Source organism: Delphinus delphis, chromosome 9, assembly GCF_949987515.2.
Source record: "Delphinus delphis chromosome 9, mDelDel1.2, whole genome shotgun sequence".
NCBI lineage: Eukaryota > Metazoa > Chordata > Mammalia > Artiodactyla > Delphinidae > Delphinus > Delphinus delphis.
In genome coordinates, this window is record NC_082691.1 from 91,909,096 (window position 1) to 91,936,798 (window position 27,703).

A 27,703-nucleotide genomic window follows, 5' to 3' on the forward strand; every position below is an offset into this window, starting at 1 on the left:
ACCATGACCACTACCTTTTCCAGAATATTTTTATCACTCCAAAAAGAAACCTCTTACCCACTAGTAATCACTGCCCATTTATCCCTCTCCCCCATTCACTGGTAAACACTGATCTACTTTCTGTCTCTTTAGTTTTCCTATTCTGGACATTTCATACAAAAGGAATCATACAATATGTGTTCTTTTCTGTCTAGCTTCTTTCACTTAGTATAATGTTTTCTACTTTCAACCATGTTGTAGCACATATCAGAATTTCATTTCTTTTTATGGCCAAATACTATTCCATTGTATGGATATACCACATTTTGTTTAGATCACTACCTTTTGAGAAATTGAAATCTCCAGAAATCTATCCATTGAAGAGCAATCAGAAAGGTAAAGCATCGTGATAAAATGAAAGCCAGTGGAAATGTAGGATACATATTTACAGGCAGCCTTGCAGGAATAAAACTGTATAACTTTAGAGAACTTGTAATACAATTCTCCTAAGTTTTCTAAAGAGAACAAAATGGTGCTTCTGACTTCACTCACTCCCCAGAACCCCATCCTCCCTACTCCTTTCCAGCCTCTCCAGGAGTTTGCAGTTTCCCAAGTCACCAGCCACTTATGGGCTATGATTTCAAGGGGCCATGTAGAGCCACTGTCCCAAAATATCAGCCTGAAGCTTCTCACTTTATTATAGCTTTACAGCCTGATTCCTAAAGATTTTGTTATTACAGAGTCTCTCGTTACAACTCACCAAGTGTTTCTGGGGAAAAATAAACTTGAACTCATATCCTGAGGACCTGAGCCAAAGAATCCTGCCCAAAGCTGGAAATATTTTTGAATTTATTAAAAAAAAAAAACACTTTCATTCTTATCTCCTTGGTAAACCGTTAAAGCTGTTGGAATACCTATCATGATGAAAAAATTGAACTGAATTAAATCACCCATTTCATTTCATTTCAAGGCTTGATATGAGTTAACATTTACAAAGCACTTAAAGAGTACCTAGAGCTAGTACTGCATGTTTGTTGAATAAAAATAGATTAAAACATAAAACAGAATTTTCAGTTAGATGAGATTTCACCAATACACCAAAAGGACCCACAGTAACAACAAAAACACGTTTTTCTCTACTCTCACATTGTCTTCTCTATGCTCTGAAGGCAAGAAAAAAATTATTGTCCAACATAGGAAAAAAATCAAATTTTGCTAATTTTGCTTGCTCTTAACTTGTGGCAAAAAATGTACATAAATTCCAAGCTTTTTCTCCCAAAAAATATGTAAGCAAATTTGATGCTCCAAGAAGATGTATTCATTTATCCTGAAGCTCTGGGTACCCTTCAGTATCCCATGTTTTACAGACCTCAAGGGTACACATGCTCCAGTTTGACAACCCAAGGCTTAATCTTTCATTACCTAACACTTTAGAGAACGAGTAATTTCTTTTTCTTTTTTTTCTTATTTATGTTAAGCTGTCTACATTCCTTTTATTTACTTTTTCAGCTTTATTGAGATATAATTGACATATGGCCTTGTATAAAGTGTACAACGCACTGATTTGATACAATTATATATTGCAAAATGGTTACCACCATAGTGTTAGGTAACACCTCCATCACATTACATAATTACTATTTATTTCCTGTGATGAGAACATTTAACATTTATTCTCTTAGCAACTTTCTCGTATATAATACAGTATTGTTATCTATAATCACCATGCTGTTCATTAGATCCCCAGAACTTATTCGTCTTATAACAGGGAGTTTGTACCCTTTGACCAACATCTCCCCATTTGTATTCATGAATAGCTGTTTTGTTTTGTTTTTTCATGAATAGCTATTTTATTGTTTTTTAATATAAATTTATTTATTTTATTTATTTTAGTTTTGGCTGCATTGGGTCTTCGTTGCTACACGCAGGCTTTTCTCTGGTTGCGGTGAGCAGGGGCTACTCTTCATTGTGGTGTGCAGGCTTCTCATTGTGGTGGCTTCTCAGGAGCACAGGCTCTAGGCACGCGGGCTCATGAGCGCAGTCTCAGTAGTTGTAGTGTACGGGCTTAGTTGTTCCGCGGCATGTGGTATCTTCCTGGACAAGGGCTCGAACCCGTGTCTCCTGCATTGGCAGGCGGATTCTGAACCACTGCGCCACCAGGGATGCCCCATGGATAGCTATTTAATTGTTGATCTTTGTTGGAGGACTGGAGGCTGGGGTCTCCCATGCCGCCATTTTGGTGACATTATTGGTTCAGATCTTAGTAGGGATTGGCAGAATTTTCCTGGGGAAATGAGGAAGTGAACCAAATGAGAACAAAGGAGCGGTGAAAAGGGATCTAAACTTTTGCAATAATTTAAAATTTCACCAGCTTCTGCACCACCCATCACAATGTGGAGGATCTGGTGCAGATACATACACAACCATATTTCTTACTCAGATGAAGCACACCTTTTATCAGTGAAATGAAAGTAAAGTGCCAAGCCAGGTCAGAACCACTAGTCAGATACATGTTCCCTAATTACACAGTGAGGAAAAGTGAAAGTGCGAAGAGTCGATTAGGCAGTTAGCACAGAGCAGAGGAAGACTTTATTGCTGAATTAGGTACTCTGTGGTTCAGATGGATCTTGAAATCTCTGGTACTATATTTGGATAAAGTTATACTCTGGATGTCAAGTTATATCAGCTCAACCTGTACTCAGATGACACTGCAACGTAAACATATTTTTGTGAAATGAAATGGGTGAATACAATGTGTATGAGTGTTTGTAAAGACTAAAGGGCTGGGGAATTCCCTGGCGGTCTAGTGGTGAGGACTCTGCTCTTCCACTGCAGGGGGCATGGGTGTTGGGGAACTAAGATCCTGCATGCTGCACGGTGCAGCCACAAAAAAAGAAACAGTAAAAACAAATTTTAAAGGGCTGCATCATTGTTAATAATAATAATGAGGATATTAGTTAACTATCTCCCTTTTTTTCTTTCAGCTGTGGGCTACACATCATGACCCACAGATGGTCCGCCCAACTCTGGAGAGGACGCTCAGGGGCCTCCAGCTAGATTATGTAGATCTTTACATCATTGAAATACCCATGGCTTTTAAGGTAAGTTCATATGCCTAAAGGTAAAGCCTCTGCTCTTTGGCAACCATGGGCCAACATCTATGTACGGGAAGCTCATTCATTACTTAGCACCATAGAATATTATGATGTTTTGTTACCGTAAATCAGATAGTACTGACCTAACCCAACAAATGCCAAGAAAGATTATGTGTAGCCAACTCAGGCCTGGATCCCAAGTTTCTAGATTCATAATCTAATGCACTGTCTGTTATATCCTGTCTTTGCAGCTATAAACGCTCTCCATCAAACCAACAAGTAGTCTCCTAACTGTAGTCCACATTGCAGTTGTCCAGCATCCAGACACACCCTTCTTCCCATTCACACAGTCCCGAAAACATCCCTGCACAACATAATGTAAAATAATAAATACAACAGAAAACCTACTCACACTCCACCCTCTCCAAAGGAAAATAACCCAAAGAGTAGTCAGATTTTTGAAGGCAGCTCCAAGATCAGGACCTCTAGGTGATATCTATTCCTCTAACTCAAATGCACTCCTTCCTTGAACTTTCTCCATATACGGACTCAGTTTAACCACCACCAACACACCCAGTATACACTGCTGAAGAGCAGCAGCTGCTTTAAAGTTTCACTGAGGGAAGGAGAGATTGAAAAACAAAACTGACCACTTGTCCATGAGGTAAACCAGATCCTGCTGGACAGGAAAGACAAGGACTCCCTGCCATTGCAGTGGCCAGAATTTCTTTACACAGCCAACCTGGCTGCCCCGTTCTGTTCTCTGGAAGCACCTTCCTTATTAACTCTCCTCTGTGGTCACATCCAAGATGTGACCTTAGCAATTATATATCCCAAAAACCTCATTTCACAGAAGAGAAAAGCAATGAACTACTAGGATTAAAGTCCATCAGAATTGGAACCAGATCCTGGGTCGCCTGATGCCAATCTTATACGTGTTCCCTTATACTACACTACCCTCTGCCTTATCCTCGCAAGCCTAATAATCGCAATGTCCTGTGGACTACAGTGATTTTTTTATTTCAGGCTCTTGGGATTTTGACCTTAGCCCTTCTCCTCACTCAACTAACTTCGATTCTTATTCAAATGACAGAGTTCTAAGCTGAGTCTTACAGATTTGGAAAGAACCTGTATTTAAAAGTGAGAAAATGAAATTTACTCCTCTGTGGCTAACTAATGACTTGTAAAATCTTTTTGGAGAAGGTAAATAAAGGAATTCTATTTCTATTCTTAAATAGGATCAAGGCTCAAGGACACAGAGAAGGTAAATTTTTAACAGTGAGAAATTACACAGTATAGTGACATTACCTCCCAACTGAACCTGTACTTCCTGTAATTGAGAAATCAGTCTTTGAAGCCAAAATATCACTTGCTTTTTGAATCTCATGATTCTTTTTAAAGAAAAACCTTTCTCGCTAAAATATTTTACCACTTTGTTATTTTTTAAATATAAAGTTAATAAGCAGACACAATTTTAGAACAACAAAAAGTACAAAAAATCATGATAAGACATTTTAAAAAGATGAAGTTATTGCTAAACAGGAATGAAGGTCAATAGCATGGGTTTTTAGAGGGTTGAGTTATTCTTCTAATAATGCCTTACAGTCAGGAGCAGGAAAGGAGGAAAAAGACAATGAGTTTATCCAAATGAAGGGATTAGTAAAGTAAGCACAGTGGAACATCATAGAAATATCTAACATGGGTTCAGACTTGGAGAGGACTTAATTAAAATTTGGGAGAGTAAAAACTATTAATAGTGAGAGTTCATAATGGAGATATAAAGCCATTTCAGGTCAGAAGTAAAATTAGGAAGTGCAAAAAGCAAGAAATATGGAGGGAGTCTGGAGTGGAAATAAGCCTCGTAAGTGTTGAGAAGGTCAAAGGGCTTAGAAATCAGAGGTAACCAGGGTAGTTAATATGAATGATTACATGGCTTTGAGGAGAAAGGAGTCTTTTTCCTGCTCTCGGTGAAATAGAAGAAAATTGAGGTGAAATTATCTTTGCTAAAGAGGGCATGGAGAAATTGTTATCACCAGGTGAAAGATTAATTCAGGTGAGATGGCAAAGCGAAAAATTAGGGAAAATTTTTAAGAATATAATGGATTTTATCCAATTGCTTGATTTTCAACAACAAAAAATTCCTATTATCAAGGTCTACAAAGACTTCTATGCCACCAACCAAATCCAGTAGACACTTTGTCCTCATATTTTATTTGATCTCTTCCAGCACAGTTGACTACTGCCTCCTTCTTTAAACATTTTCATCTCATGGCTTCTATGATATCACCCTCTGGTGATTCTTTGACAGCTTCTTCTCTGCCAAACTCCAAATGTTTTGCCCAGTGCTTTATCCTCAATATTCTTGTCTTACTGAGCCGTACTCTCTCTATAGGTGATTTCATCCAGTTGCATGGATTGAATACCATTTTATATGCTGAGGACTCCCAAATTTTATCTGTACCCATGATCTCTCTCTGAGCCACTCTCTGAGACTTCTCTGTTCTCTTCAAATATCCACTTGACTGTCCAACAGTCATTTCAAACTCAAACTATCCAAAACAAAACTCTCAATTCCTTGTCCAACCTCAGGAAATGATTACCACCATCCACTCAAGGAGTCTAGAAATTATCTTTTATTTCTATCCCATTTCCAGGCCCATAAGAGATGGGTCCCATTTTTAAATATAGCAAAAAAGGAGAAATCTGAAAGACAATTTCCACACCATAGTCAATCTTCATTGGGAAAGTATCATCCAAAAGTTAGAGGAGGAGGTTTGACACTTACATAGTGTATGAGGTAGAAAAAAAGATGCTGAATTCCTGGAGGGCCCAAAAAGGGTAAGAAAAGAACCATGGGGCGATTAGCCAGACCTGAGAAGTAATGTGCTATGCATTTCCCTTATACTTAAGGAATATTGCATTCCTCAACTATACTTAGCTGAAGAATTTCCTCCTCTCAGCCTTAGTGATGACCTCTGGTTTCTTATAAGAGTAAGAAATTTGCTGTCCTCAACTTTGGCCAGGATAGACTATCCAAACACTGAGTCTAAAAGTCCTAATTCTCAACTTTTACTTTTCTTCAATGAGAAATTTTATCATTAAGAGAGAACTTCATGGCTTAAGAACAACAATAATCTGTCAATAAATAAAGAATAATGAATGCTGGGGTGAGAGAATGAGACTAATGTGTCATATATGTTGGACAAATGAATTTCTGGACAGTTCCACAGGGGGAGGGGGAAAAAAAAATATATATATATATATATCTTGAATTGGTTTCCCAGGGCCCGGGTATATTGGAATACTGACAACTTAAATTCCATCATTTCAATCCCCAGATATAAATAAAGTTAACTACACTTTTTCATTTTCTTTTTCTTTTTTAACAGCCTGGAGATGAATTCTATCCTAAAGATGAAAATGGCAAATGGTTATATCACAAGTCAAATCTGTGTGCCACTTGGGAGGTGAGTTCAAGTGGGCCTCTTATGTTAAAAGAGTACATTTTTAAATTGTGATCTGGTTATTCCTATTCGATTTACGGAGAGTTGTAACCTTTACTCCCAATGAAAAGTAGTAGTCAGGTATTTCTAACCACGAGCAAAGATGTATAAAATCTCCACTTCTGAGTGCTGAAAAGTGTTTGATTTTGCTTTGATGGAAGAGAAGAATGCCAAAGATAAGGAAGAGAGAAGTGTGGGAGGAAAAATAAAGTAAAGGAAATAAGTTCTACTGTAACAGTAAATAAAAATATATAAATGAGATAAACTCACAAATTTTTGGTTTCTCAAATTGAATTTTTAAAAATCAGTAATATGATGTCTAAAAGAAACAAATGTAAAATAATATATGAAAAACTGAAAAGCAATTCTGGTGCCATTTCTGAGCAGGCTGCTGGCTCTTTCCCCAAGATTATAAGAGTGAGAAACTAGGGGAAAATAATGCGAAAACCCTTATGGATTTAGGTGGGAGGCAGGTACAGATATTTTGAACTGGTTTGTTTATGAGGTTATACGGAAGCTTTTACCTAGAGTGAAAAGCAACTCAGCAACCACTAAGATAATATAGGAGAGGAACTATCGGAGTTATTTTTGCTCTTATTTCTCTCTTGCTATAGCCTTGGGACACACTCCACACATGTAGACACTTAGGACTCGTGTTCAGATGTCTTCAGGAATCAAGTCAGAGCAGCACTGGAATCTTGCACTTGTGAGAAGCTGATAAAAACATAAGTCTCTGCCTGACCTCTGGCAGTTGTTTCCTGCCTCTCCCAATTCAAACTCCAAAGGCTGGAAATGATACTCTAATGATCGTCTCATTCTAATAGACTTCCCCCTGTTTAGGTTACAGCTGAGGATCTGAACTGTGGCTTGTTTTGAGGGGTGAGGAGGCACTGACTGTGTTTTCTACTGTCTGGGGCTCTCCACCCGAAAGACCATACACTCACTCCTGACCTCATTGGAGCTGACTAGGATTGGAGTTTGGCATTCTCCTCTAAGGGACTGCCTCACAGTGTACCTAATATCCTCAGGAGAAAATGAGCTCAGAGCCCAAAATAACAAGGCATTTATTTCGCAAGGAAACAACATATCTCAATTACATATCGCAACAAAAACAGAACAGAGGACCAAGAACTTTTTAATTAGCCAATTAATATATTCAAGGAGATAAAAGAAAGATATCAGCAATATGAAATAAGAACAAGAAAACTTTTTTTTAAAACAAGCAAAAATAATAATTATGAAAAATAAAAACAGTGCAGTAGATGGGATAAAAATAGAATGGGTACAGATAAGGAAAAGATGATCGGCTTAAAAGATCAGAATGAGGAAATCTCCCAAGTGAAGAAGGAAAGGACAAGAAAAAATTTTAAATGTGAAATATGAAAAGCTAAGAGATGTAAATCATAAAATTAGAATTTCCAGTATCCACACAATAGAAGTCTTAGAAAAAAAGAAAGAAAAGGAAGTAACAATTGAAGAAAAAACCCAGAGATGTTGAAAAGGCATGAATTACCAAAGAGGAAAGAGAAAGAAACCCATACCTGGATGCTTTATAGTGAAATTTCAGGATGTCAAACATAAAGAGAAAATGTTAAAACTTCCGGAGTATAGCAAACAAGCCAGTAAAGGAGACAAAATGAAATGATAAAAAATAATCAGTCTAAGAGAAGGCAGGAAAATAAGAAAAAAGGGGAAATGAATAGATGGGAAAAACAGAAAATAAATAGCAATATGGGGGATTTAAATTCAGTGGTGTCAATAATCACAGTGTATGTAAAGAGCCTAAACAACCCAGTTAAAATGCAGAGGTTTTCAGAATGGATAAAAGGCAAAACCCCACCATATATTATATACAAGAAACTCATTTTAAATAATAAGACACACAACTAAGCCCATGCGCCACAACTACTGAGCCTGCGCTCTAGAGAGCACACGCCACAACTACTGAGCCTGCATGCTGCAACTACTGAAACCCGCATACCTAGAACCCGTGCTCAGCAACAAGAGAAAGCCACCACAATGAGAAGCCTGCACACCGCAACGAAGACTAGCCCCTGCTCACCACAACTAAAGAAAGCCTGCACACAGCAGCAAAGACCCAACGCAGCCAAAAATTTTTTAAATAATAAATAAATAATAAAACAAATAGGTTGAAAGTAAAAGGTTAAAAAAAAAGTGAAAGTCTAGAATAAGATGTACTAGGCTGACAGTAATCAAAAGAGAGCTGGAGTAACCATTTTAATATCAACAAAAATTTCAGAGCAAAGAGTGTTACCAGGGATAAGGAATTTTGTTTTATAATAATAAACGGTTCAATCCTAAACATCTATGCACCTAAAAACAGAACTCCAAAATACATGAAGCAAAACTAAGAGTAGTGAAAAGAGAAAAAGAATAATCTAGTCAGAGATTTCAAAACCTCTCTCTTGATAATTGAGATAATAAGTAGACAGAAAGTCTATAGAATATAGGAACTTAAACATTATCAAACAACTTGACCTAATTGATATTTATAGAATACTTTTCCAAAATATAACAGAATGCTATTTTTCTAGTGCACATGGAATACTTCACAAAATAGTTCATTTTCTGAGACATAAAATGGATCTCAATACATTTAAAAATATTCTTAGGGCTTCCCTGGTGGCGCAGTGGTTGAGAGTCCGCCTGCCGATGCAGGGGACATGGGTTCGTGCCCCGGTCCGGGAAGATCCCACATGCCGCGGGGCGGCTGGGCCCATGGGCCATGGCCGCTGAGCCTGTGCGTCTGGAGCCTGTGCTCCGCAGCGGGAGAGGCCACAGCAGTGAGAGGCCCGCGTACCGCAAAAAAAAAAAAAAAAAAAAAAAGATACTCTTCATGCAAAGTAGGCTGTCTGATGACATTGGAATTAAATTTGAGTCAATAACAAAAATATATCTGAAAAATATATATATATATATCTGAAAAATCATCATATATTTGGAAACTAAGAAGATACGTGTAAATAACCCGTAAGATAAAGAAAAAATAACAAAATCTGAATCTATATGTAGCAACACACAATTGGAAATGGAATTTTTTAAAAACAATGTTAAATATTTAGAGATAAATTTAACAAAATCTATGCAAGACATATAGTTAAAACTACAATATTTTACTGAGAGGATTTTTGTTAATTTGAACAAATAGAGAACTGTACCATGTTCTTTGATGGAAAGATTGAATACAGATAATTTGTTAATTCCCCCCTAATTCATGGATAGATTCAGTGCAATCCCAATGACTATCCCAAAGGAAATTGAAAAGCTGATTCTAAAATGTATAGGGAAGTGCAAAAACCATAATGATAAAGATTTAATTTACTAAGAAGATATATCAGTCTTAAACACATATCTACCAAATAAAATATCTTCAAAATATATAAAGCAAAAATCGATAGAATACAGAAAGACACTGGTAAATCCACTGTTACAGTGGGAGATTTCTGATATATTTCTCTAAATTATTGAAAAGCCAGGAAAAGCTAGACCTAATCTTCTATATAATGCATGTGTATGTGAGAGAGAGAAACAAGAAGGATCTGTATCCAAAAATAGGAGAATATACATTTTCCACACATACCAGACACATAAAAATTTTCAGGTACTGTACCATAAAGAAAACCTCAACAAATTTTAAGAAATAAGATCATTATTATCATGCTGGTATACATTATGAAAATACAAGAGGAAGATATGATATACAACATTTCCCCAAAATCATTCAATTACAGAATTCCTGCCTATCTCCTCCACTTTTCTTTAGTTCACAGAATGCCTATTAATATACCCGGGGACTTTACTTTTTAAAGAATGCACAGTCACCTTTATAAATGTTTATTCCTGCTTGTGTTGAGATTTCTTTCTTGACCCATTTGCTCTTACCCTACAGGCTTTAGAAGCTTGCAAAGATGCTGGCTTGGTGAAATCCCTCGGTGTATCCAATTTTAACCGTAGGCAGCTGGAGCTTATTCTGAACAAACCAGGACTTAAGCATAAGCCAGTCAGCAACCAGGTACAGCTTGACAAGGGGAGGGAGGGGAGGGGGGGGTGTGGGGAGTGGGGAATGTGGGAGGATCCATTACTCAACAGAAAGAATCCTGGACTAGGAGTCAGGGAGTCTTGTGGTCACTTTACGTGTATCTCATCATTAGACCGTGGGCAAGTCAATTTATGTCTCTTAAGAAAAAAGATTTGAAAGTCCAAATCCAAAAAGTAACCCAAACTTTTTCTGAAGAAAAATAATAATGTAGGGGAACAAAACCTACCAGACATTGACACACAGAGTATTTAAAATAATGTAAGGTTACACAAGAACCAACATACAAATAAATAGAAAATAAGAAATACCTTAGAAACAGTCTCAAATAAAATAAAAACTTAATGTAAAATAAAATAGCACAAACTAATGACAAAGGAATTGATTTTTCAGTGAATAGTGTGGGGAAAATTGATAGTTATATAGTAACAAATATAGATCTTTGCCTCATGTTATACTCCAAAGTGTCCCTTTGATCAGGCGTTAAAGAAGAAACAAGAAATTATTTGTGAATACTACAAAAGAATTTTAGTTTTCTGGAGCTATGGATAGAAAGGGAAGCCATGGGAAAGTTATAAAGAAAACCAATACATGTAATAGTGTAAAAATGTTAAACACTAAAAATTTTAGAAACAAAGAGCAAACAAAATTAGATGATTATATCTAAAAATATAACAGAAAAAGGGGATCATGTCCTTACGAATTAAAAGCCTAATAAAAATCAATGAGAAAAATACTAAGGCTCAAAAGAAATGAACAGAAAGTCACAGAAGACAGATTGCAAGACTGATAAACATATGAAAAATATTTAGCTGCTCTAGTAATTATGGAAATTTAAATTTAAGTGTAATTTTGTATTGTGTATCAAATTAGCAAAGTTTCTGTTTTATTTTTTAATATAGTGTTCCATGTAAGCAAGTGATGGAGTGCTGGCAAATGCAAATTGGTTCAACCTTCCTGAAAAGCAATTTTGCAATAAGTAGCAAGCGTCTTAAAAAGTGTTTAGTTTTCTATTTCTAGGAATCCATCCTTGTGAAAAAAAATCAGAACACCCATATGTGTGTTTGTCACAGCACTTTATGTGTGTGTTTGTCGCAGCACTGTTTATCATGGCAAAAAAAAAAAAAAAAAAAAACACCAAAAAGGAAACAACATAAATATGAAAAATTCAGGGAATGTTTACATAAACTTTAAAACATTTATAATATGTGAAATCTTAACAAAAAATGTTCTTGAATCACTCTTGAGGAAAAGAGAAATGGCCACGATATTAAGTGGAAAGACCAGGATACAAAACGTAATACAGTTTGAAGGCGATTATATTATTTAAAAAGTGCAAATATTGGAAAGAAATACATCAAAATGCTAACCGTGGCTATCTCTGGCTGTGAATTTTACAAGTAAATTTTGTTTTCTTCTTTATGCTTTTCTGTATTTCAAGTCTTCTGCAGTGAGCATATATTACTCTTATAATCACAACAAAATACCATTGTTAAATGGGGATATGACATCCTCTTCCCTCTACTTCATAAAACATTAAGCTGCACTAAAAAATGCTCTTGGAACTGGTAAATATTCACAAACTTGGATTATGGTGGACTTGTTTGTTGAATTCATTGTTATTAGAAACTCAAAAGGATTCATAACAGAAAAAATGAATTACCTACATCATGACAGTAGCCCACAGCTAAATAGAAGTGTTGCCATATTTAGAAGTACCACTTCCAAACTGATACCTCAGCTAGCGCTATATCATATGCTCTCAGGAACAGAGAGCAACAACATTTGCCTTCCTCGTTGATCTCAATCCATCCCTTTATTCCTAACCAATCCCCTACCCAGCATATCCTTCACATCTCCTTCCTGCACCCCTAAGAACAATATTTTGTTCTAAAAATGTTGAAGTGACAAGCAGCTTTCTTCTTACAAATGCACAGAGACAGATGGTGATTTTCGACCTGAGAATGAAAAATAGTGAAAATTTGACAGTGTGTTTCCTCATGCCAAGGAGGAAATACCCTGATCTGTTGGCACAAGAATGTCGATCAGCTTCACAAATATACCCTGAAAGAGAATCAAGGCTTGTTGGAAGATCATAGCCTGAACCTATTCATGTGTCCTGTCGTGTCTGAAAGCAGAATATGTCAAAACTCTAGAGCTGGCAAGGTCAAAGTGCAGGTCTCCCAGCCACCAGCCATGACCCTATGCCCTGGTAGGACCATCTCTACTCCAGAGATACAAAATGAGCAGCTTTCAACCCAGGAATATGGTGAGCATATTTTGGGCATTAGACAGAGTGGACACATTTCATGTGCAAGGGATACATACCTGAAGGCTTGCCTGATTCAAAATTCACATATTTCAAAACTAATTTTCCCATTAGACTAAATCTAACGTGAAATTTGCAAAATTTTATATTTTTCATTGACTTCGTGAACAAATTGACATAGAATATAACCTCACTCTATAGTCGTTCTCAGAGCTTGAGCAATCCAAGATTCCTTAGTACTCCCTATGATGTCCATCTGAAGCAATGTCCCTCCAGGCTCCGCCCCTGGCTTAGACTGTCTGAAAGCCTTCCTAGCGTCATACAGTGCTCTCCCAGCCCAGTTCAAAGGGGACTGTGGATCTATCTCAAGCCATTTAATCTCATACAAAGTTGCAACACCTAACTCTAGGAACGAAGGAAAGAAGGGAGGTAAGGAGGGACGGAGGGAAGGAAAGAAGAAGGGAAGGAGTAAGGAAACTTTCCACATTCTTCAGCTTTTCCTGATCCTATTCACCATGCCTAACTCACAGGTGTCCTGACACAGAAATTAGTAAATAGTTGTTGAGTGACTTCATTAATGAAATGAAAATTCAATGCAGTTTTTCATGGAAAGACAGAAGAGGTTGGGTTAATTAATGAAAGGACTTTTGCTATTTTCCTTCATGGATTCTGTCCAGCTTCTTAACTTCACCCTATGAGATTTTGATATCTAAAACTACAGCATTACCAAAGGGTGTTGTAAAACCCCGGACACACCAAGACGCTGACGACTTACATCGGTTTTACCTAGCAAACAAGGAAAAGTAAATACTGCAGCTCCACTGGCTCATTCACAAAGGGCTCTAAGCAGTCCCTAGCAAAGAAGAAGGCAAGTGTGCTTAGGTACCCTTCTCCTTAGAAATAAGGATGACATCAAAGCCCTGCAACATCAGGAACCATCACCACCCTCTACCTTAAACTGAGCATCCGCTCCCAGCCAGAAATGACCAGCTGTACCCCATACGAAGCCCAGCCTACAACAGTCTGCAGCATCAAGAGTGATGTTTCCTAAGATTCTGGCTTTGTCCTCGCTGTATGACTCTTGTTTTCACTCATTCAACAAATGGTCATCAAGCACCTGCCTTATGCCAGGCACTGTGCTAGGTTCTAGGCATGCAAAAGTGACCAAAGACAGATATAGTCCTTGCTCTCGTGGATCATACACTAATGAAGTCAGCAAAGTTATATGTAATTGGAAACTGAGACAGATGCTCTGAAGAGAAGGAGTGTGACTCTCTGAGGTCATACGCACTTGGGTCATGTTAGCCTACCCTCTCCCACTCCCACCCTCACCTCCATCCCTAGAATTTCCTTCACTGAGTGGTCCTTTAGCCATATGCCCTCAAGTTTTTTATCAAAAAACTATCTATGCAAAGATCTTTGTTATATTACATATTATATTATATATTTGAGTTTATATTACATTAACTCAAATTTTTGTTGAGTACGGTTTCTAGTATGTTGCCCAATGCAACTTTCTGTAAACTCCTGAATTTGTTCACAGAATGGATATTCCTGTTTGTTTTATTTTTTAATTGTATTAGCCTTATTATGTATACATTTTGTGTTTATATATATATATGTATACACACACACATATATATGTATATAGGTAAATACACATGCTATATACACATGTGCGTACACATATTTAGGCCAGAGACCATAACAGCACTCCAGCTGATTAGAAAGGAGTCCCTGTGGGGAGAAGTAAATGTGTTTGGTGCAGGCAGGCAGGCACGAAAGTAAGGAATTCACACTTAGTCTTTAAGTGATGACGTGACCTGATAAAAAAGAAAAAAATTGTTTGAAAAGATTAGTGTACCAATAAGATAGAAAATGAGAAAGAGACCAAAGGGGGAGAGTGATGCTAGGAGTGGGAGAGGGTAAGGGAAAGAAATACAGTCCACCCTCCATAGCCATGGATGCAGAACCCGCAAATATAGAGGGCCCACTGTACTGCACCATTTCATAGAATGGACTTGAGCATCTCTGGATTTTGGTGTTTGCTGGGGTGGGGGGTGTGTCCTGGCACCAATCCTACGTGAATACCTAGGGACTACTGTACTGTGGACACTGTGTGTCACTTTTTAGAATTAAGAAATGTTCCCAAGTGGGAGAGAAAACAAAAGTGTCTTAGGGAAAAGGAGGGATCAAGATTATGAGGGGGCAGGGGAAAAAGAAGAAATGGGAGAAACTGACAAGGGGGAAAAAGAAAGTTTATCAAATTAGAAAAAGGAAAGAAGACCCACCTCTAAGAGTTCCAGTTTACCTTTCCACTTCATCAGTAGCATTTTCTTGTGCCTTCTAGAAATGTAACTTGTCAAGTATTTAATACTTTAGATAGTGAAAATAATAATTATATACTTAAAATATTTTAATTAAGACTTGGTTGATTTTAATTAAAAAGAAAGCAAACACGTAGGTCAAAAACTACCATAGTGTTTAAGAAGAAACTTTGAGAAGAACTTTTGTTGACACATGTGTTTTTAGTGCAGGAATCCTGTCAGTAAGGTACAGAAAATGAAACTAGGCCTACACTTGGTGTAAAGAACTCTCCACCAAGAAGACAAAATTCATCTGTAAATTTAGTTTTATACACACTCTACCTCTTGTGAAAATATTCTTAGATGTTTGATAGTGAGGGACAGAGGGCTTCTGCAACATGTCACTTCTATTTACCAAGACTGTAATGTGAACCTTGAGACTGCGTGTTTGTTATGGAAAACTGTATTTGCTAGAATATTTACTATAAATAATTGAATCTGTTCACTTAAAGTTTTAAACTGATAGCTGTAAAAATTGAATTTGTTCCCCAGTTATTTTAGGATTAACCCACAGATGGTGACCTCACTAACCTTGTTTTAATTCATCTCACCGATATATAAACAATGTAAACTTCCTTGTTGGGAAAAATATGTAAGATTTGCCTTGCTATCCAGAATACTTTTCAATCGATTTTATTGAAGAACTTTTTACAAACTATATAAAATTGCATTCATCCAAAAGCCCTTAATTTTGTGCTCTGCTCTCCAATGCAACCACATAGGTTGAATGCCATCCATATTTCACCCAGCCAAAACTCTTGAAATTTTGCCAACAACATGACATTGTCATTATTGCATACAGCCCTTTGGGGACCTCTAGGAATCCATCCTGGTAAGTAATGCTGTCTGTCTCCTCAGGAAGTATATTTCCTTGGTGTAGAGTATGAGGCTAATGTAAATTCCTTGACTGAAATGACTCTATTCAGCTGTGTGATCTTAAGGAAGTAATTTCTTCAAGTCATTCTCCACATATGCAAATTAGAGCTAACAAAACCTTCCTCACTGAGGTGTTGTAATAATTGATTAGACTCTACCTGTAGAAGTGCCTACCAGTACCTTATTATTTGACAAAGAGTCTCTATGGCCATATTCCGAAATTTTTGAAATCTCTGTATTCAGTGGCAACACTTCTACTGTGATGCATTCCACAGACTTAAGTAGAAATTCTTCTACTCTAAGATGATTCCAAGAGTTGTGCCTTTGTTTCTTCTACTTCAGTCTTCTTGCCTTCCCCTGTATGCCTACTTCCAACCCCATTCTCTCTATAAGATCCATCAAAGCAATATTATTTACCGTCTGGAAGAGGCAGCTCTGAATCTGCCTGTCTTGATCTTCTCAGACTAAGAGCAAGTCTTCTGAATACTCTGCACTCAGAGAAGTTGGTTACAGGTGACCTGAAGTGTTCTGGATAGGTTACCAGGTGAATGGGGGTCAGAGGAGGAGGGTGATTGGTAAACCACTGGTTCTCATTACTCGGACTAAATATGATGCATGTTTCGATTTTTTTTTTTAAAGGGTGAATGTGTCTTCCCCACCTTTGTTAAAGGATGCACTTCTAAACTCACTGGGGAAAAAATACAATAAGACAGCAGCTCAAGTTGTTTTGCGTTTCAACATCCAGCGAGGAGTGGTTGTCATTCCTAAAAGCTTTAACCCTGAAAGGATCAAAGAAAACTTTCAAGTAAGAGAACTGCTTCTGGAAATGTAAAAAGTAGGGTATTATTTTTTTTAGAGAGAATTTTGTGTTCAGATTATTAAGAAAGTTGCAATGCCTTCATATGTTATTTTATACCTGCTCCCCGACCCCCTCCGCCCACACCTGGATTTAATTTTAGCTGAATTTGAGACAATTCCTAGTAATTCAGGTATTTCTTTGCTGCTTGTAGGCTATCTAGCTCCCTTATTTCTTCTGTTTCCTTACCTATTGACTCTGGACACTACCTACTCCCTTCCCCACCAGCACAGCAGGAATAGAAGGTATAAAATTGGAAATTCATAACAGTCAACTTTCCACCTTCTTAATGGCTCTGGAAAAAGTTGGGGACAAATTTGGAAATTATTGAAGAGGATCATTTAGACTTCATAAATGCCAACCCCCTTTATTTCCTCTATAAGTAATCTGTAATCAGCATTATATATATAGGTGAGAAAAGAGGCCACTAGACAATGGAGTGATTAGTTTACTGTGCTACTTCCAAAGAATAAACTGCTAGGTAAATGCAGCCATAGAGAAGTACCATGTAGAGTTAATCAGTTACCCATCAGTTAATAATTTAAATTTCAAAAGTAAGTTGTTTTTTGTCTTACTCATAATTAAAGATAAAAATGAGATAGTATTTATCCCCTCAGATAGGAAAATAATCAGAATGTTAACAGTGTGTGGGAAAACAGGCAGTTTCATATAATACTATTAGAAACATAAAATGATGTAAGATTTGGAGAAGGATGTCATTTTTCCAGATCCATCAAAATTCAAACATACATGTCCATTGACCCAACAATCTTTTTCCCATAGATGTATTTGCATATTCATGCACACATATACAGATGTTTATTACAGCATACTTTATCAGCTAAAAAAAACTGGAAACAATTTTCAATAGGATATTGTAAAACAAATTATGATATATTTGTACAATGAAACAGTATATAGGCATTTTTATTTATTTTTCTTTTTTAACAGAACTCTACTGAGGTGTAATTGAAATGCAATGAACTGAACATAAAGTATAAAATTGGGAAAGTTTTGACATATGTACACACCCATGAAACCATCACCACGATCAAGATAATGAACATATCCAGCACCTCCGATAGTCTCTTCATGCCCTTTTATAATCTATCCCTTCTGGTCCCCAATCCCAAGCAAGCACTGATTTTCTTTCTATCCCCATAGGCTAGTTTGCATTTCCTAGAATTTCAAATAAATGAATTCACACAGTATGTGTGCTTTTATATCCATTTTTAAATAATAAAGTGAAAATATAAGTACTGACATGGGAAGACATCCATGATATTAGACAATTATCTTCAGAGCTTTTTTGCTACCACATGAAGGAATGAAATTCAAATTTACCAAAGAAAAAGAGACATAATTTATTGGCTCTCATAACTGGGAAGTCCCTGGGTAGGTCAGACATGACTGGACACAGGTATTCTAATGATTTATAAAAGGATTGAGTTCTCCTCACCCCCTTTCTCCACATGGTGGCACACACAGATTAATATGGGTTAATCTGTTACCCACATTTAGTAAAGATGATCACAGATAAAGGCTTCTGTCTCTGTCAATCCCTGCTTGTCCTTTTATGGGTCATTGGCTACTCCCATAATAATCACTGTGTCTAATGAAAAAGATACCTTGATTGGTCCCCTGGGCTACATCCCTATTCTTGTGCTGAAGGAGGTGAGGTCATGTGACAAATAGCCCTACTAGGTGCGGGAAGGTGTTAAAGAAAAAGGAAGCTTGTAAGGATTTCTTTTATAAGTGACTGGTTCATTCATGACTGTTTTTATGTTATAATAAATTTCCTTCTACAATCTCATAACTCCAATTCTTGGATAATAAATAATCAAAGGAAAGAATGCTCTGAAAAGACCACTTGGAAACAATGCTTGGGGGAATGACTAAGTAAATCGTATTACATCTATACTACGGATATAGTAGTTAAATAAATAAAGTCAGTCTATATATTTTGACAGAAAAGATCACCAAGACATATTATGTGAATGAGATAAAGCTGCAGAATAATAGAAATATGATACAATTGCATTTTGCTGTTGCTGTGTTGAATGTTTGGAAGGAATCTGTGGGAAGGGGAATAGCACTGGGGTGGTGGGTATCAAGAGGCACTTTTGTTTCCTTTACTCCATACATGTCCATGTATTTCTGTAGTGTTTCATTTCTTTACAAAAAGCATATATTCATGTATTACTTTTACAATTAAAATTTATTCATGTAGGGCTTCCCTGGTGCGCAGTGGTTGAGAGTCCGCCTGCCAATGCAGGGGACACGGGTTTGTGCCCTGGTCTGGGAAGATCCCACATGCCGCGGAGCGGCTGGGCTCATGAGCCATGGCCACTGAGCCTGCGCGTCCGGAGCCTGTGCTCCGCAACGGAAGAGGCCACAGCAGTGAGAGGCCTGCGTACCGCAAAAAAAAAAAAAAAAAAAAAAAAAAAATGTATGCATGTAAATTACTAAATTAAAAGTTAAGGGATAGAAAGATAAAATAATAAGAGAAATTATAAACAAATCAACTGTTAAAAATATAAATAAGCTAAAATAAACTATTAAAATGTTCATAAAGGACAATTATAAAACCAAGGTACAAACTGTACAAGCTAAAAAAAAAAATGAAAAAGTAATTAGAATTAAAAGGTAGATAAAGAGACATTAAAAATGACAAGAGAAAGGATTAATATGATGAACCAAAGCAAATTAAAAGTTAAAAAAAATACATAAGCAAATTTAGAGACTAGGGAATATTTTTGTTTAAAAAAAAAAAAAAAAGTGCACGAAGGCCATAGTCCAGAATCAAAAGTTCAGCATCTTATACCAAAATAATAAGAATTCTTCACTTTTAGATTTTTAGGAGATGTTCTGAATGTGTATTGTTTCAGAACATTTGAAATTTCTTGCAAGGTGTCCCCAGCAGGATTGTCTTAAAGACAAAGGGCAGAAAGAATTCCACCTCCACATGGGTGGGGTGGCCCCCCGCACTAGCCCAACTCCTCTAAGACATTTGCAGAGATGTTCATAAATCTTTGAAGGGCTCCCACTGCTGGCCTCACTCCCTGATCCCAAGCTTGACCCATCTTCTACTATTATAAATGTCTGTTTTTTTGTTTCTGTTATTTCAGATCTTTGACTTTTCTCTCACTGAAGAAGAAATGAAGGGCATTGAAGACCTGAATAAAAATGTCCGCTTCGTGGAAATGCTCATGTGAGTTCTGGGGGATCATTAATCAGGTTCTGTGCAGTGATGTTGGATTGTCAAGCGTCAACCAACAGGCTCTCATGAACCGGGACCATGTCCATGGAAGGCACAAGGGTAAAGGCCGGTGGGCAGCATGTTCTGAATTAGGAACTTCCTACAAACCTGCATTTTTGCTTAAAAGAATATTTTTGACATTTATGACATTCCCATTGGTTAGGTTAAGGCATCACAGGCTAAAAACATTGAGGAGAATTAAATCAGTTTTCGTTATGTTAATACAACAGCAGCACAGATATGCAAACAACATATTTATTTCTTCCTTAGAAATCAAAGTGGGCACAAATTAGAGCAAAGCTGTCAACAAGAACAATTCCTGGGAGAGAGGCATTAGAGTGCAGTAGAAAGAGCACCAGGTTGAGTTTTAGACAAATGTTTGCCTATAAGATTTGGAGCTTCTGGCTTCACCTATTGTCTGACTTCCCACAAGCAAAATTCCTTTGAAGTGTTGCCAAATTTAAGTATCAACTGAAGTAACCCTTTATTCTCTGAATATTACAGAGCCTTAAAAATAAAAAAAAAGAATATAGTTCATGTATATATATACACACGTATATATTTGTATACATACACACCCACATTTTTTCTTCTTAATCATTCTTCATTAATATTTCCAGTTCTTGAAATCACCTGGATAGTATTCTTCTTTTTACAATCTTCTCTTTGAGTGTGCATTTAGAAAATGCTCGTTAAGATGGTTCGTATAGTTTGGGCGCTTATCTTATCGGTCCCACTATTTTTCATGAGTCAGAAAGTGCGGACTATGCTAACACTGAATTTCTGAATCAATTTCTGAATTAATAAACAGCTGTCTAATGTGAATTTTCCAGGGGAAAAACTATTTGAAATCAAGAAGCACCTCCTAGCCTCAAGAACATAAAAGTAAACACAAACACAGAACTAACCCTTACACGTTAATTAACAGCTCTTGAAGATAAACTATTTCTATTGAATAAATATCATTAAATTAAAAATAGTAAGAGATAGCCAATCCTCCAATATGCTGTTTTGTTTTGTTTTTTTACAGTTGGTTAGTGACATTATTTGGTTTGACATTTTATTCATTTATTTATGGCTGTGTTGGGTTCTCGTTGCTGCACGCGGGCTTCCTCTAGTTGCGGTGAGCAGAGGCTACTCTTCGTTGCGGTGCGTGGGCTTCTCATTGCAGTGGCTTATCTTGTTGCGGAGCACGGGCTCTAGGCGCACGGACTTCAGTAGTGTGGCACGCGGGCTCAGAAATTGTGGCGCACAGGCTCAGTAGTTGTGGGACACAGGCTTAGTTGCTCCATGGTATGTGAGATCTTCCCGGACCAGGGCTCCAACCCATCTCCCCTGCATTGGCAGGCGGATTCTCAACCACTGCACCACCAGGGAAGCCTGACCTTTGACATTTTTAATACCTAATTCTAGCAACACTGGGAAAATAACTCATCACATCTGGAAATAACTAGAAAAATCAGCAAGGAGAAACAAAGATTAGGCCCCATTGATCAAAAAAATGTATCATTTAGGGATGCTGGGCCAAGGTTCTGCTGCTTTTCATCTGGCTGATCCTTGATATTTGAGAGCCTTCTCTGGTTTTGTTTTATATTTTGATTTAAAGCTCATAGTACTTGCAGAGAACTAAATCTTAGGTGTGCTTCAGTACAGGCACACACACACTCCAGTCCTTCTATAGACTGTTTCGCCATTTTTATTTAAGAGGTAGCTTCATCATTATCATCACTGTCATCATCATCATGGAAACTTACTTTGCTGGTCATCAACTTTCTAAATCTCAAACTTTCAACTCTCAGGAGGCCTAGTGATAGGGGCAAGTAAAAACTCTGAGAAGAGACTGACACTGATTCATGATAGAGTTTTTTTGTTTGTTTGTTTGTTTTTGCGGTACGCGGGCCTCTCACTGTTGTGGCCCGGAGCACAGGCTCCGGACGCGCAGGCTCAGCGGCCATGGCTCACGGGCCCAGCCGCTCCGCGGAATGTGGGATCTTCCCGGACCGGGGCACGAACCCGTGTCCCCTGCATCGGCAGGCGGACTCTCAACCACTGCGCCACCAGGGAAGCCCCATAATAGAGTTTTGAAGAGAAATGCTTATGTGGTTTATTGAAATGGGAGGCAGTTTATATCAAGAGAGCAGAAGGAGGAAGAAGTTGGGACAAAGTGTGTAAGTAGGCAGGTATTGCTCACCTCCTGTGCTTTTGTTTTAAGAAAATGTTAATGTGGAGACAACTAGCCTTCTCCCCCCAATCCCCCCACCCCACACTTACACCCAGGGTGCTATCTGGGGCTTCAGTAAAAGGTGCTGGCTTAAGGGGAAACAGGGGAGGAGAATGGGCACGAAACAGAAATGGAATGAGTAAGAGAAAGAGGGAATGGTCGGTAAAGTTACCAAAGAATGCTAGTAACACATACAGCCATGCAGCATTTGAAGTGAACTTTTTCCCTTCGGGGGAATTGTTTTGGCAGGTGGTGTGACCATCCTGAATACCCATTTCATGATGAATACTGACTTCAGAGAGCTCCGCAACAGATATTTTCCCTCTATGTGTGCCAGGACTTTGGGCTGGGTGGTTCCTCCAGCTATGGAAATCAAAGGAGTTTACTATCCTCAGATGAAATGGTGATGGAGACACACTTAACTTTTGTGTAGTGTAAGTGACTTTGACTTAGCTATGTGGGGGGAAAAAAATAGGTTTAAATCTGTTGAAATAACTTGGAAATTATCAGCTAATATTTTATTAAATCAATGTCTTCTGGGTTTCAGAAAGAAAAATATTAGGCTTTAGAAAAGACTTCAAAGGCAACATATGAAGATAAATAACACATGAATTCGGATACTGCTGCCATGGGTAGTCTGAGTTCTTTAGCAGTTAACAGGGCAACAGCAAGGATGGAGAGCTGGACCATGCCAGTGTGCTGGCAGTGGTCTTGATGGTTTGGACCATTGACTGTAATACAGACACAGCCAAGGTAAGATCCACACATGCATTATTAACAGGGAAGTGATTTGCTTCACCTTGAGTAAAGAGAGAGGGCTAAGTATAGAAAAGTCTTACTATAGAGCTAATTAAACACCACAGCGGTCAACAAAGCCATACTGATTTGATTGTTGTTTGTTTCCATCCAATGTGTGTTCGTGTAGCTTTTATCCAGCTTGAAAGATGGATAATTGCTTGTTCTCTCTTGCATGTTTTAAAGGGCCTGAGCTTCAGTAAGCTAGTGATCTATGCTAACACTGCCTGCAACTCCTGCCCCCATTCATTATATGACCACCATTATGCAAAGTGGCTTGAGACAACCTGCATACCCTGTATTGTAAAATAGTCCACAGACCATTATTTCAAAGAAGACATATAAAAAGGAAGCTTTAGGAAACATATTGAAAGAAGAGGTTTTATAGAATCATTAGACTTAAGACTTTGAAAGTTATTGGGATAACTGAATTTTGAGAAAGTAGCAAGTTCAAAAGAACACTGATAATTTTACTATATGTAAATTTTTTAAGTGAATAAAATGATTATTAGAATTCCATAGTAGAGATGTACCTATTTTCAGTCCAGCCAGAGCAGTATATTTTATTCATTCATATTAAGTCACTCTCACAGGGCAAGAGAGCGCTTCAAAACTTCAAAACATCAAAACAAACTTATGTTTGTCCAAGATCAATTGCTTATAATCTTCCATGATCTGAAAACGTACATTTCTGAGAAACTATCGTTTTAAAAAATTGATCTCTACTTATTGTTTCCAATAATTCTAATATGAATACTTATAATGCTATTCTCTGGAAAATATCTCATTCACAAGAAATAATAAAAATGATGATTTATTCTACCACATGAATCTCCATTTTGTTGCTTGAGGTGGGGGGAATCATCTGAATTCATTTAAATTAGAGACCTTTGGTTGAATTCCTACTGTACATTTACCACTGGGAAGATAGGGAAGATAGGAAGAAAAGGGAGTACCATAATGAAAGAACAGAAACTCAAGTCCTGACCTCTACTGTCAAAACTCTTCAAAATATTTCAGGGGGCTGGTGTGGAAGAAGGACCACACCTATCAAACCATTTTTTAAAGACAGGCATTGGAAAAGAGTCCCACTATTTGTCAGGAGAAATGTATTTCTAAAGATTGGAAGAGGGGAATTCTGTCTTAGTCTTAACAGAGATGGAGGAAAAAGAGTTGGAGACAGAAAACAGAAGGTCAGGAAAGAGTGATCCTGGTCTGCATGAGTTTCTGCATGTCACTTCTCCCTTCACTCTCATTCCTCTCAAGTTTCCCAACTATTTTGGGATAAATTGTATGCCCCCAAAATTCATATGTTGAAGTACTAGCCCGTAGTACCTCAGAACGTGACCTTATTTGGAAATAGGGTCATTGCATATGCGATTAGGTAAGATGAAGTCATACTGGAGTATGGTAGACACTAATCCAGTATGATTGGTATCCTTATAAAAAGGGGAAACTTGGACACAGGCAACACACAGGGAGAGCACCACGTGCAGATAGAGGCAGAGGTCAGGGTGATGCTTTTACAAAGATGTCCAGCAAACCACCAGAAGCTAGGTGAGAGGCATGGACCAGATTCACCCTCATAGCCCTCAGAAGGAACCAACCCTGCCAACACCTTTATCTCGGACTTGTGGTCTCTAGAACTGTGAGGCAATAAACTTCTGTTATGTAAGTGGCCAGTTTGTGGCACTTTGTTCAAGCCGCCCTAGCAAGCAAATATACCATCTCTCAGTCAAGATTTCCAGTCTCTCAAGCTGACACCAGCAGTAAAAATGGCCTTACTTAGTCAATGCTTTACTGAGCTCAGGTATTGATGACCAATATTTTTGACCTTCTTGGGGACTTTTGCAACCCCAAAGATGTTTGTTAACCCAAATCAATCTCTTTCCTAATCAGAGGCCTCTAATGGAATATGGAGTAAGATACATCAATAGTTACATAACCTGCCTGGAAAAGGAGAGGAGGCCAACAGCGTACCCACTGATCCATAAAAACACATGGACCAGAAGAGCAAGGACTTTCTGCCCCAGCCCGCAGAATGTTTTTTGTTTGCCCATCACTGACTATTCTCCTTGGAAGACCTCCCTCAGGCACTGTCTTCCATAATGACACAGAGGTTATTGGAAGAGGCCACAAGAGGCACATAGGCACCAATCCCAAGTCTGCAGGCTTCAACACTGCGACGTGCTGCACACTTCATGACCACAGTTATGGAAATGTAAAAGGTTGAGGTAAATTATATTTCCCAGGCTTGGTATTTCTCTGGAACTCCCTTAAAATTTCAAGCTTTCACTGGTGACTTCAATTTCTGACCATTCCAAACTAGTAACTAAATCATGATATCTTGTGGAGCCCTGGTCCTTGCATGTGAACCCTCCCGGAATCTGAACTGTACCCACCATGTTTCTACCTCCAGATACCAAATCCCCAAGTTCTCACTTCTCTTGATGGGGGCAAGGGGTGAGGAGGGATAGGATAATCTCCTCTGGGCACTGGTATTTTAGCTAGATTGAGAGCTGAAATGCAGAATATGGTGGGAGGTATGGTGGGAGTAGCAGTGGTCTTGACAAAAGTACATGGACTTTTCAGGTCCCCCCTTAAATCTGGCCATTGGTAAATCTTCCTACAAAGACTATGTGGCATCCTTAGGAGCATGAGGGCCCCTTTAATTCTGTCTTGGGGGTTGTCAGGAAGAGATAAAATTGCCAAAGGACAATTTGGAGCTGGGTAGCCCTCACTTTATGTCCTGCTGAAGTTGGTCACATGTTGGTCAGAGAGGAGCAGCTAGTGGAAATGATTGAACATATGTTTTTAAACTGTGTTGTGTGTGTGTGTTGCTATTTGATATGTACTATTGAGCATTTTTTATTGACATTCGTATATAAGACTATTGTGTAGTTTTGTGTATACTCTTTAGTTTCTATTATCAAATTGTGCTCCTTTCATTGTTAAAAGGAGAGAGTGAGATTTTCTTTCACACTCTCCACTCTAGAACAAATTAAATTTAAATGATTTATTTCCTAAAATATTGGTGGAATTCACCTGAGAATTGCCTCTCTGTCAATAGAGAGCCTGTACATTTTCTATTTCATCTCAAATCAATTTTGCAAATTTATCTTCTTCTATAATTTATCAATGTCACGTATTTAGCATATGGAGGTATATTTGTTCATTTAGTCAACAAGATTTTTGTGTGCCACTATGGTAGGCTCTATCCTTGGCAGTTGGGATATTTCAGTAAACAAAAGTCCCTGAGCTCTCATACACGCCCGTACTCTTCCAATTCCTTTAATTTTCCTAAACATGTGGTCACCTCCCTCTTGCAATTCTTCTTTTGTATGTCTATGGTCTTGTTTTGTAATTAATGGTTTATCAAGTTATTTTTTATTTTTTCTGGATTTCATTTAGACCAAATTTCCCAAAGGAAAGAAAATTCATTGACTACTTCTGTCTTTCTGTTTCTTAATTCATTCATATCTCATTTTCTTTTACTTATCTCTTGTCTGTTTTTTATAACTCATCCATAGACTTCTAACTTCTTAGGTTGAATATTTATTTCATTGATTTTTGTTAGTTTTTCTTATATAGTAATATAAACATTGAATATAATGAATTGTCCATTGAGTACTGTTTTAGTTAAGCTTTCTTAAGTCGATTTTGTAATTTTACAGATATTCTGAGTTTGGGGTTTGCTTTCTTCTTTAATCGTTGTTTACAAGAGTTCCTGTCTTAGTTTAATTTCTAGTGTTAGAGCTTTTTTTCTAGCTTTTATATTCTACTTTTAATCATGCTGAGCTCAGATATCATCAGTCAATGTTTTCAACATTTCATGGAATTGTGACAAGATACATTCTATTTTAAAGTATTGAGTTGGATATAACAGACATATAATCCTGTGTTATACATTTTTATCATCTAGTATTAGAAGAGCTATTTGAGTGAGTGGTTCTTTCTTTTAAACAGTGATTCTTAACTAGGTGTTAAGAGATTTGGCAATGTCTGGAGACATTTTTGATTGTTACAACTGGTGGGGGTGGGGAGAGGTGATATTGGCATCTAGTAGGAAGAGGCCAGGGATGCTGCTAAACATCCTACAATGCACAGAACAGCTCCCACAACAAAGAATTATCTGGGCCAAAATGTAATTTTTGCTGAGATTGAGAAACCCTGCTATCAGAAGAGTCTTTCTTGATAGATGTTAAAATGTGCCGATTCCTAATGCCATAATTTCAATATATTGCATATAACTGAAAACTAATCCATTTAGCCTTGTTTATAGTGCTTGAAGTAAACTGTCCACCTTTTACATGGACAGTTTGAACAAACTGTCCAGCTATGTTTTTTTCTTGTGTATTTTATCTTTTCTCAGATTATTAAACTGCTAATGGATGCCATGCTTTTAGTATTTGAGTTTAAAACACATG

General features: G+C 37.6%; 1 protein-coding gene across 2 annotated transcripts in view; it reads left to right on the forward strand.

Moving 5' to 3' along the window:
- AKR1D1 (aldo-keto reductase family 1 member D1) overlaps window positions 1-22,915 on the forward strand; it is a 31,362-nt gene extending 8,447 nt beyond the window's left edge. For both annotated transcript variants that reach the window (XM_060020966.1, XM_060020965.1), the window contains 7 exons: window positions 2,964-3,080; window positions 6,464-6,541; window positions 10,488-10,610; window positions 15,992-16,101; window positions 16,785-16,950; window positions 20,130-20,212; window positions 22,731-22,915. In XM_060020966.1, coding sequence (XP_059876949.1) covers window positions 2,964-3,080; window positions 6,464-6,541; window positions 10,488-10,610; window positions 15,992-16,101; window positions 16,785-16,950; window positions 20,130-20,212; window positions 22,731-22,773 — 720 coding nt within the window. In that variant the 3' untranslated portion in view covers window positions 22,774-22,915. The remainder of the gene's footprint in view (window positions 1-2,963; window positions 3,081-6,463; window positions 6,542-10,487; window positions 10,611-15,991; window positions 16,102-16,784; window positions 16,951-20,129; window positions 20,213-22,730) is intronic.
- Window positions 22,916-27,703: the final 4,788 nt, after the last annotated feature.